Genomic DNA, 12353 nt, shown 5'->3' with positions numbered 1-12353 from the left:
CTTCCTAGGGTTCCGCTATCGTACTCAGTTCCCGCGTACTCTTCGTTTGCGGCCCTCTGGAGTGCCGCGAGGCCGCCATCATCCTGCCCTCAATGTCCTCAGGACTCCAAACCGAAAATCCCTAATTCCTACTATTCAATCATCGCCTCGGATTCTTTGATTCCTGGACCAGCATGACGAAAGTGAAGGAGCGGACCGAAAAGCTTGAGGCTCCGGGTCACGTGGTCCCGGAAGCTCCGCTCGCCCGTGCGACTCGCCCGGGCGGCTCCACAGTCCACTCGGAGAGGGGGAGGCTGCCGCGCCCTAGGGCTTCGTGTGGGAGCCAGCCCTTTATGTGCGGGGGCAGGGACGGCTGGGGCCGGCTGAGGCGAGGAGGGCAACGAGGGCGGCAAGCTCGAGATTCTGCGCGCGCGAACCTGGCACTCTCGGGATTCCCGCTGCCCCGCCTCCCCCCCGCCGAGCTTCGGGATGGTTCGAGCCGGCGGCGCGCGAGGCTTGAAGCGCTGGGTAGGCCCGCGTCTCTCAGGCCGCAGCTACTTAGTGCCGCGCCATGGAGGCCCAGAGGGAGGAGGTCTGCGCCCTGGAGGCCGAGATCGCGGCCCTGCGGCGGGCGTGCGAGGAGCCGCGGGCGGCGGGGGAAGACGCTGGGCTTGTGCAGTACGTGCCCGCGGGCACTGGGGGCGGGCGAAGGTCTGCGGGCCGCGCACCCGTCGCCGTCTCCCCGGCGCCGCGGCAGCCGAGGGTCGAGCTGGCAAAGGAAAGCGGAGCCTTGGCCGGTTCTTCCCAGGCCCTGGCGGGCGGAGGCACGGAGGAATAACTGAGAAAACAGGGTGGGAGACTGCGGGACCGCGGCGGGGGCGGTGCGGGCGTGTGTGTGGAGGGGGCCGCCCGCGGGTGTGCGCGTGTGCGTGTGGAGGGGGCCGCCCGCGGGTGTGTGTGTGTGTGTGTGTGTGTGGAGGGGGCCGCCCGCGGGTGTGTGTGTGTGGAGGGAGCCGCCCGCGGGTGTGTGTGTGTGTGTGTGGAGGGGGCCGCCCGCGGGTGTGTGTGTGTGGAGGGAGCCGCCCGCGGGTGTGTGTGTGTGTGTGTGGAGGGGGCCGCCCGCGGGTGTGTGTGTGTGGAGGGAGCCGCCCGCGGGTGTGTGTGTGTGTGTGTGTGTGTGTGGAGGGGGCCGCCCGCGGGTGTGTGTGTGTGGAGGGAGCCGCCCGCGGGTGTGTGTGTGTGTGTGGAGGGAGCCGCCCGCGGGTGTGTGTGTGTGTGTGTGTGGAGGGGGCCGCCCGCGGGTGTGTGTGTGTTTGTGTGTGTGGAGGGGGCCTTCCGCGGGTGTGCGCGCGTGTGTGTGTGTGGAGGGGGCTGCCCGCGGGTGTGTGTGTGTGTGTGTGGAGGGGGCCGCCCACGGGGGTGTGTGTGTGTGGAGGGAGCCGCCCGCGGGTGTGCGCGTGTGTGTGCGTGTGGAGGGGGCTGCCCGCGGGTGTGTGTGTGTGTGTGTGTGTGGAGGGGGCCGCCCACGGGGGGGTGTGTGTGTGTGGAGGGGGCCGCCCACGGGGGTGTGTGTGTGTGGAGGGGGCCGCCCACGGGTGTGTGTGTGTGTGTGTGTGTAGGCCCCACCCCAGGAGATGCCGCGGCCCTTCGGGCATCACCTTTTACCGCCTAACACACCTGAGGAAGGTGCCGTGTGACCCGTTAGGAGTAAGAAGTCCGGCTCAGGGGAGGCCGGTTGCCTGCTCACAGTCTGGGGAGATCAGGTCGCAGAGGGTTTGGAACCTGGGAGCCTAACTTGGAAGCCCAGCCCCCTTCCTGGAGGGTCCGTGAGTGTCAGGATGCACCTGCCTTCTCTAACTTGCAAACGGTTGGAAGGAAACTATCTTCGTTTTCTCGGTGGACCCTGATTTGATAGGCGTAGAGACCTCCTCCTGAGCCAACTCGGAGAGGGCCACAGAAAGCGGGGAGGAGGAGGAGTGCGGCCGGAAGTGCTCAGGTGCAGGGTGGGATGGGGACAGTGAAGGTAGCCGGAACTGGGCAAAGGGAGAGGAGAGCCCGTGACCCGGGACACCTGTGTTCTTTGGCGAGCGGGGTGCCAATGAGCTGAGGCCCCTTGCTGCGCTGGGGTGCTCCCCAGCTGGAAGCGTTACTGTTACCTGGCAGTTACGTAGAAATAAAAATCCTGGGTCCACCCCACCTGATGAGTCCTGTGCTTTTTAACACCCCCCCCCTCCGCACGCATGTGCGCGCGCGCACACACGCACACGCTTTTATGCATATTTGAAAGTTTGTGAAGCAGCTAGACTCCTGGCCACAAGATTGTCAGTGTTAGTCCAGTGAGGTGTGTAGACCACTCATGCAATATGCCTTCTCAAACATCCAATCGGAAAGGGAAGACAGATCCAGGTTGTGGGAGATACTACATGTTCGGGATTTTGTTGTTGTTTTTTTTTTAATTTTATTTGATAGAGAAAGAGCATGAGCTGGGGGAGAGCGGCAGGTAGAGGCAGAGGGACAAGCAGGCCACAGTGGGTGTACCATTTTATATTCCCACCAACAGTGCGTGGGGGTTCCATATTTTCGACATTCTCGCCAATATTGTTTTTTTCCTGGTTTTGTTTTCTTTTTTGATAGTAGTAATTCTAATAGGTGTGAGGTCCGTTCTCTAATGATTAGTGATACTGAACATCTGTGTTTATTGGCTATCGTTTCATACCGGTCACAGCCTCTCTGTAGTAATGCTATTGATTAGAAATGCCTGGAGCCAGTGAGCTTCCCAGAGACCTTTCCCCTTTCCAAACCTGTAGTGATTGGACTGAACCTTGTGCTTCTTAGGATTGCAAGATACCCTTCCGCAAGAACCTTTAGAAAACTTTGAAGAAAAAAATAGTTTATTATTAATGATACTGGAGTGTACAAGACATGCCATGGGAGCCACACAACCAGGTTATTGGTGCAGACAGGGAGACAGAACAAGAGAATAGGGATGCGGTTCTGCTTTTACTGGTGTTGAGGGTGGGGGGCCTAGAGTTTCAAGGGCTCAGACTTTATTGGTGAACTTAAACATAAGAGTAGGACTATAAGCACAGAAAGAGAAAAAAACAAGTGGCCCAAATGGTCAGTTATTGAAATTAACCAAGATCTCTAAAGGAATTTTCAGTGTGGGAAGGCAACCTGGCTTTTGAGACCTGCGGCTGGCGCTGTTTATTGGCAATAGCAGATGCCTCTGCAATCAGAGCTTGTCAGGTAGTTGCTTCAGGATAAGAAAAGCCAACTGTCAGGTCCTACATTGTCATTCTTATATCCTCTTTGGGGGAATGTCTGTTCAAGTCTTTTGCCCACTTTCAAACAGGTTGGTTTTTGTTGCTTTAGAAGTACTTGATATATTTGGAAATTAAAACCATATCAGTTACATGATTAGCAAATAGGAGATTTTCTCATTCTGTGAGTTGCTTTTTTTACTCTTGATAGTGACATGTAAAATTTTCAAAACGTTCATGAAGTCCAATTTGTCTATTTCTTTTGTTACATCTGCCTTTGCTGCTTATATCCAAGAAATCATTACCCAAAGCCCATGTTATGAAGCTTCTGTCCAATATTTTGTTCTAAGAGTTTTGTTTTAGGTTTTACATTTAGATGTTTGATCCAATGTGATATTAGGGAAGGGTCCAAATTCATACTTTTGCATATAGATATTCAGTTTTTCCAGCACCATTTGAATGGTATTAGTAAGCTTGTCAAAAATCATGTGATCTGGGGCACCTGGGTGACTCAGTGGTTGAGTGTGTCTGCCTTTGGGTCAGGGTGTGATCCCTGAGTCCCAGGATCGAGTCCCACATCGGGCTCCCTGCATGGAGCCTGCTTCCCTCTCTGCCTCTCGGTCTCTCATGAATAAATAAAATCATTTAAAAAAAATCATGTGATCATATATGTGAGGGTTTACTTGTAGGTTCTTTTATTTCTAACCCATTCATTCATCTGTCTTTATGCCAATACTACTACACTGTTTTGATTAGCTCTCAGTTTTGAAGTCAGGAATACGAGTCCTTCAGTTTTGTTCTTTATCAAGATTATTTTGGCTATTTGGGATCCCTTGAAATTCCATCTGAATTTTATGATGGGTTTTTCTTTTCTGCAAAAATCCTCTTTGGGAATTTGGTAGGGATTGCATTGAGTCTATAGATTGCTTGTGGGTAATACTGATATTTTATTACCTATTTATATTGTCTTCTAATTCATTAACATGTGTTTTTATTTATGTGAAACGATTTTTTCAGTGATGTTTTGTGATTTTTTTTTTAAGATTTTATTTATTCATGACAGACACAGAGAGGCAGAGATACGGGCAGAGGGAGAAGCAGGCTCCATGCAGGGAGCCTGTTGTGGGACTTGATCCTGGGTCTCCAGGATCACACCCCGGGCTGAAGGCAGCGCCAAACTGCTGGGCCACCGGGGCTGCCCTGTTTTGTGATTTTCATTGTACAAATATTTTACCTTCCTAAGGTAAATTCTCTTTTTTTATTAAAGATTTTATTTATTTTGAGAGAGAAAGAGTGCCAGTAGAGGGGAGGGGGACAGGGAGAAGTAGCCTCCCTGCTGAGCAGGGAGCCTGATGTGGGACTCGATCCCAGGATTCTGGGATCATGACCTGAGCCAAAGGCAGCTGGTAAATTCCTTTTTAAGGTTAATTCCTAAGTAAGGTTTTTGATGCTGTTGTAAATGGAATTGTTTTTGTAATTTGCCTTTCACATCGTTCATTGTTGGTTTATAGAAATGCATCTGAGTTTTGCGTGGTGACTTTATATCCCGTTATATAGCTGAATATATATATAGCTGAATTCATTTATTGTAGCATTTTTTTTGTGTGTGTATGGAATCTTTAGGCTTTTGTACATATAAGATATTATCTGTAAACAGAGATAATTTTACTTCCTTTCCAATTTGGATGTCTTTTATTTCTGTTTCTTGCCTAATTGCTCTACCTAGGATTTCCAGAACCATGTTTCAGTGGTGAAAGTGGACATCCTTATCTTTTTTTGCTATATGGCTTTTATTATTTTGAGATAATTTCCTTCTGTTCCTAGGTTTTGAGTATATTATCATTGAAATGTGTTAAATTTTGTCAAATGCTTTTTATCCATTAATTGAGATAACCGTGTCTTTTTTCCCCCTTCTTTCTGTTAATGTATATTACTTTGATCAATTTTCCTATGTGGAACCATCTTTGCATTACAGAAATAAATCCCATTTGGTCATGATGTGTAATCTCTTTTATATGCTGCTTCTTATGATTTACTGCTTTTGTTAAGGGTTTTTACGTTAATGTTCATAAGTAATTTTGGTCTGTAGTTTTCTTGGAATGTCTTTGTCTGATTTTGGTATCAAGGTTGTGCTGGCCTAATAAATGAGTTACAAATTGTCCCTTCCCCAACTTTTTGAAGAAGTTTGGAAAGGATTGGTTAGTGTTTATTTAAATGTATAATACAATTAACTCATGTAGTTATCAGGTCTAGAGCTTTTCTTTTTTGGAGATTTTTTGATTGTGGATTCAGTCGGACTAATTATAAGTATTCATATTTCTTATCTCATGATTTAATCTTGGTAGGGTTTGTGTTTCTAGGAATTTAGCCATTTCATGTAGGTTATCCAATGTATTGGCATATAGTTATTCATAATACTCCCATAATCCTTTTTATTTTTGTAGAATTGGTGATGTCTCTATTTTCATTTCTGATTTTAGTAATTTGAGCCTATTTTTGTTTTGTTTTCTTTTTAAGTAAACACTACACCCAGCATGGGGCTCGAACTCATGACCCCAAGATCAAGAGTCCCATGCTCTACCACCTGAGCCAGTGAGGTGCTCATAATCACTCTTTTTTAGTCCCATCTAGGTTAAGTTTTGTCAGTTTTATTGATCCTTTCAAAGAGCCAAACTTTGGTTTCATTCATTTTCTCTGTTTTTCTGTTATCTTTCATTTCTCTCTGCTCTAACCTTTATTATCTTTTTCTTTCTGTTATCTTTGGTTTAGTTCATTTTTTTTTTCAGTTGTAATATTAGGTTGTTGATTTGGGATTTTGTTAAGTGTTTACGTTACAAATGCCACTGCTGGGGATCCCTGGGTGGCGCAGCGGTTTAGCGCCTGCCTTTGGCCCAGGGCGCGATCCTGGAGACCCGGGATCGAATCCCACGTCGGGCTCCCTGTGCATGGAGCCTGCTACTCCCTCTGCCTGTGTCTCTGCCTCTCTCTCTCTCTCTCTGTGTGTGTGTGTGTGTGTGTGTGTGTGTGTGACTATCATAAATAAATAAAAATTAAAAAAACAAACAAAACAAATGCCACTGCTCCCCTATCACCATCTGTTCCACCCCCCAGCCATCTTTTCCCATGTCTCTTAAATTCTGATATGTTGTATTTTCATTTTTGTCTTCAAGTATTTTCTCATTTCCCTTGTGGTTTCATCTTGAGTCTTTTGATTGTTTAAAAGTATGTTAACTTCCACAATTTTGTTAATTTTTCAGTTTCCCTTCTGTTACTGATAATCTGTCCTTATACCATTGTGGTTGGAGAAGATACTTTGTATGATAACTATATTTTAAAATACATAGAGATTTATTTTGTTACCCAGTCCTGGAAAATGTCCCACATACACTTGAGAAGAATTTATTTATGTCTCTTAGATTTGTCTGTTGTGTAGAATGTTCTGTATACATCTATTAGGTCTAATTGGCTTATTGTGTTATTTCACTACTCTCCTTAACTCTCTGTAGTTCTGTACATTATTGTAAGTGGGGTATTGAAGTCTCCAATTATTATTTTAGTTTTTATTGAGGTATAGTTGACACATAAGATTATCTTAGTTTCAGGTGTACAATATAATGATTTGATATTTGTACAAATTGCAAAATTATGACACTAAGTCTGGTTAATGTCCATATGCACATAGTTACAAGTTTTTTTTTCTTATATGAAATTTTAAGATTTACTATTTTATCAGCCTTCAGATATCCGTACACTATTAAGTATAGTCATTATGCTGTACAGTACATCCCCAGGCTTTTAAAATTTTATAAATGGAAATTTGTACCCTTTGACCACCTTCACCCATTTTCCCAAACCCCTCATCCTTGCCCCTGGCAACCATCAGTCTACTCTATTTCTATGAGTTCGGGATTTTTAAGATTCCACATATCAGTGGGATCATATAATGTTTGTCTATCTTGATATGACTTAATTCATTTAACATAATGCCCTTAGGGTCCATCTGTGTAGTCACAAATGGAAAGATTTGCTTATGTGGCTGAATATTTCAGTTTTATGATATCTACTACATCTTTGTGCATTTATCTGCTGACAGTTAAGTTCTAAATAATTCTGCAGTGAACATGAGGATGCATATTATCTTATTGAGTTAGTGTTTTAGTTTCATTCAGATAAGTACCCAGAAGTGGAATTTGCTGTCTCACATGGTTCTATTTTTAATTTTTTGAGGAAACTTCATACTGTTTTCTATATTGGTGACACCACTTTATATTACTATCAACAATGCAAAAAGATTCGCTTGTGTCCACATTCTCATCAACTCTTTATTTCTTGTGTTTATGATAATCCATTTTGACAAGTGTGAGGAGATATACCTCATTGTGGTTTTGATTTGCATTTTTGTCATGATTAGTGATGTTGAAAACCTTTTGTATGTACCTTTTTGCCAGATATATCTTCTTTGGAAAAATACCTATTCAGATTCTCTGCCCCAACCCCACCCCCCCTTATTTTTTAGAGAGGGAGAGAATGTGTAGTGCATGTGTGAGGGGGGAGCGTAGGGAGGGGCAGGAGGAGATGGAGAAGAGAGACTCTTAAGCAGTGTGGAACTGGACGCCACGTCAATCTCTTCACCCTGAAATCATAACCTGAACCAAAATCAAGAGGCAGACACTTAACTGAGCTACCCAGGCATCCCATCTGTCCATTTTTTAATCAGATTTTTTTTCTTTTACTACTGAGTTATGTGAATTCTTTATATTTTTTGCATATTAACTCCTTGGCAGATAACATGATTTGCAAATATTTTCTCCCATTCCATAGTTAGCCTTTATTTTACTGATTTCCTTTGCTATAGAGGAATTGTTCAGTTGATGTAGTCCCACTTGTTGATTTCTGCTTTTGTTGTATTTTCTTTTGATATGTAATCCAAAAAGTCAGTGCCAAGACAGATACAGAGAGTTTACTGCCATTACTTTCTTTTAGGAGTTTCATAGTTTCTGGTCTTATGTTCAAGTCTTTAGTGTATTTTGAGTTAATTTTTGTATGTAGTGTAAGATAGTGGTCCAGTTTCATTCTTTTGTATTGACTACCCAGTTTTCCTACTTCTGTTGAAGAAACCATTCTTTTCCTATTATATATTCTTGGCTCCTTTGTTGTAAATTAATTGACTCTATATGAATGCATTTATTTCTGGATTCTTTATTCTGTTCCGTTGATCTTTGTGTCTGTTTTTATGCCAATAATATCTGTATATATGTATAATATATATGTACATATACATAAACACATTTTTTAGTACCATGTTATTTTGACTATAGCTTTGTAATATAGCGTGAGATCAGGAAGTGTGATGCCTCTAGCATTGCTTTTTTTTTTTTTTTTTAAGATTTTTATTCATTCATGAGAGAGAGAGACAGAGAGGCAGAGACACAGGCAGAGGGAGAAGCAGGCTCCATGCAGGGAGCCTGATGTGGGACTCGATCCCGGGACTCCAGGATCATGCCCTGGGCCAAAGGCAGGCACTAAGCCGCTGAGCCACCCAGGGATCCCCTGGCATTTTACTTTGTCAAAATAGTTTGAGCTATTTGGGTTCTTTGTGCTTCTATAAACACGTTAGAATTGTCTTTTCTATGTCTTTTGAAAAATTCCATTGGCATTTTGATGGGGATTACGTTGAACTTGTAGATTGCTTTGGGTAGTATAAACATTTTAATGATATTACTTATTCCAGTCCATTAATATGGATATCTTTACATTTATTTGTGCCTTCAGTTTCTTTTATCAATGTCTTACAGTTTTCAGGGTACAGATTTTCACTTCTTTGGTTAAATTTATTCCTAGGTATGTTGTTATTCTTGATGCAATTTTAAATGGGATTGTTTTCTGAATTTCTCTTTCTGATGGTTATTAGTATATAGAAACACAACAGACTTCTGTGTATTGCTTTTAATAACTTTACTGAATGTGTTTATTCTTTTTTTTTTTTTTTTTGGAGATTCTTTTGGGTTTTCTGTATAGAATATCATGTTATCTTCAAATAGTGACAGTTTTACTTTTCCAGTTGGATTTCTTTTATTTTTCTTTCCTGATTGCTCTGACTAGGACTTCTACTATGTTGAACAAAAGTGGCAAGAATGGGCATCCTTGCCTTGTTCTTGATCTTGGAAGAAAAGTTTTCAGCTTTTTGAGTGTGATGTTAACTGTTGCTTTGTCATATATGGCCTTTATTAAGTTAAAGTATACTGCCTCTGTGCCTACTATTGAGAGGTTTTACCATAAATGGATGTTGAATTTTGTCATAATGCTTTTTCTTCATCAATTGAGATGATTGTATGATTATTATCCTTAAGTTTGTTATATATCAGCTTGTTTGTTGTGAATGTTGAACCATCTTTGCATTCCTGGACTAAATTCCACTTGATCAGGGACACCTGGGTGGCTCAGCATCGAGCATCTGCCTTTGGCTCAGGGCATGATCCCGGGGTCCTGGAATCAAGTCCTACATTGGACTCCCTACAGGGAGCCTGCTTCTCTCTCTGCCTATGTCACTGCCTCTCTCTTTGTGTGTCTCATGAATAAATTTTTTAATAAATTTCATTTGATCATGGTGTGTGATCCTTTTAATGTTGAATTCAGTTTGCTAATATTTTGTTGAGCATTTTTGCATCTGTGCTCATCAGGGGTACTGGCTTGTAATTTTCTTACAGTTTTCATGTCTGGTTTTGATATGAGGGTAATCCTGTCCTTGTAAGATGAGTTTGTAAGCGTTTGTTCCTCTTCTGTTATTTGAAAGAGTTTGGGAAGGGTTGGTGTTAATTTTCTTAAAAATTATTGTTTGAATTTCCCAGTGAAGCCGTCTAGTTTTAGACCTTACTTTGTAGGTAGAGTTTGATTACTAACTAAATGTTCTGATAATTGGTCTATTTACTTTTTTTTTGTTTTTTTCTTTAAAGATTTTATTTACTTATTTGAGAGAGAACTCTAGTGAGCAAGAGAGTGAGCATGAGCAGGGGGGCGAGGCAAGGGGAGAGGGAGAAGCAGACTCCCTGGACCTCGACTTAGGGCTTGATACCAGGACCCTCAGATCACAACCCAAATTGAAGGCAGACACTTAACTGAGCCACCCAGATACCTCTATGTGCATTTTCTGTTCTCTATGATTTGGTCTTGGGAGTTGTATGTTCCAGGGAATTTTCTTCTAGGTTGGCCAATATGTTGGTGTATTATTTTTTTATAGTATTACTATCTTTGGTATTTCTGTAGTGTCAGTTGTAACATCTCCTTTAATTTCTGATTTTATTTGAATTCTCTCTTAGTAATTCTAGATAATGTTTTATGTATTTTTTCAAAAATCGAGCTTTCAACTTTTTTTTTTTTTTTTTTTGAGTCTTTTTGTCATCATTCCATCCTGCCTCCCCCTCCACCTCTCTGGCCAGCAGCCTGGATCTTTGTTATATCATTCCTTCTAACTTTGGGCTTCATTCATCTACTTTGTCTAGTTTCTTGAGGTATAAAAAAGATTTGAGATTCTTGTTTCTTAATTAAGGTAGGCGTTTACTGCTATGAACTTCCCTCTTAGGACTGTTTTTGCTGCAGCCCATGTGTTTTTTTATGCTGTATTTTCATTTCTCTCAAGGTTTTTTGGACTTTACTTTTGATTTTTTTCTTTGACCCATTGGTTGCTCAGTAGTATATTGTTTAATCCCCATGTATTTGTGAATTGTCCAGTGTTCTGCTTGTAAGTGATTTCTAGGTTCATGCATTGTGTTTGAAATAGTTGGTTGATATGATCTCAGTCTTAAATTAGTTAAGTCATGTTTTATGCTTAACATATGACCTCTCTTGGAGAATGTTCCATTTCTGCTTGAAAAGAACTAGGTAGAGGGCAGCCTGGGTGACTCAGTGGTTTAGCACCGCCTTCAGCCCAGGCTGTGATCCTGGAGACTTGGGATCAAGTCCCACGTCGGGCTCCTTGCATGGAGCCTGCTTCTCCCTCTGCCTGTGTCTCTGCCTCTCTCTCTGTCTCTCATGAATAAATAAATAAAATCCTAAAAAAAAAAAAAAAAGAACTAGGTGGAATGTTCTGTATATTTTGTATTTATGGCTATATTTTAATTTGATAACTTCAAATGCATTGTAAAGCTCTGTTTTTACTCTTCTATTGCACATTTCATGTTTTTGATATTTATTTTATTATTTTTAAGATTTAAAAATGTTAAAGGAATTCCCTTTAACATTTCTTGTAAGGCCAGTCTGGTGGTGGTGAATTCCTTTAACTTTTCTTGTCTAAAAAAAGCTCTCTTTTAGTTCTGAAAGACAACTTGGCCAGAATGAGTATTGTTAATTGGCATTTTTTCACTATCATTATTTTATATATATCATACCACTTCTAGCCTACAATGTTTTTGGTGAAGTCTGCTTATAGTCTTATGGGGTTCCCTAGTAGGAAACAAGTTTTCTTTCTTTTGCTGCTTTGAAGATTCTGTCCTTTAACATCTGATACTTTGTAAAATGTCTTGGTATGGGTTTTTGGGTTCATCTAATTTGGTTTACTTAGGCTTACTAGATCTGGATCCCTCTTTCTTTCTCCAGGGAAAAGAAAGGTAAATTTTCAGTTCTTCAAATAAATTTTCTGCCTCTTTCTCTCTCCTTCTTCTAGGACCCCTAAACTCAAATGTTGGTTTGTTTTTTGTGCATAACCCCACTAAGCTACCTTCTTTTTGTTTTATTCTTTTTACTTTTTTGCTACTCTATTTGGATGACGTCCACAGCTCTGTCTTCAAGTTTACTGATACTTCTTCATCTAGTCTGATGTTAAACTTTTCTGTTGAATAATGTAGTACATTTATTGTAGTCAAGCTGCTCTGCAACTTCTATTTAGTATCTTATGCTTTCTCCCTCTTGTTGAAATTCTCACTGTTTGACCAATCTCCGTTTCATTTAGATCTGTTTCTGAGGTTTTGTCTTATTTTTTCATTTTGAACATATTTTTCAATATGTTTCTGGTTTCTTTGCCCTAGATAAAAGAGCCATATTTTTGCAGTTTTTGTAGCTTCATGTAATAGTAGTAGTTTTTTGTGGCTTCATGTAATAGATGAGCTTTTTGTTCAGTCC

At 41.9% G+C, this 12353-nt stretch overlaps 1 protein-coding gene across 3 annotated transcripts in view; it reads left to right on the top strand.

The window, feature by feature from the left end:
- Nucleotides 1–513: 513 nt before the first annotated feature.
- CENPP (centromere protein P) overlaps nucleotides 514–12353 on the top strand; it is a 218957-nt gene continuing 207117 nt past the window's right edge. For all 3 annotated transcript variants that reach the window (XM_055309633.1, XM_055309634.1, XM_055309632.1), the window contains exon 1: nucleotides 514–657. In XM_055309633.1, coding sequence (XP_055165608.1) covers nucleotides 551–657 — 107 coding nt within the window. In that variant the 5' untranslated portion in view covers nucleotides 514–550. The remainder of the gene's footprint in view (nucleotides 658–12353) is intronic.

Source organism: Nyctereutes procyonoides, unplaced genomic scaffold, assembly GCF_905146905.1.
Source record: "Nyctereutes procyonoides isolate TBG_1078 unplaced genomic scaffold, NYPRO_anot_genome, whole genome shotgun sequence".
Taxonomy (NCBI): domain Eukaryota; kingdom Metazoa; phylum Chordata; class Mammalia; order Carnivora; family Canidae; genus Nyctereutes; species Nyctereutes procyonoides.
Note: the sequence above shows the minus strand (reverse complement) of the source record. Positions and strands in the feature narration are given on the sequence as shown.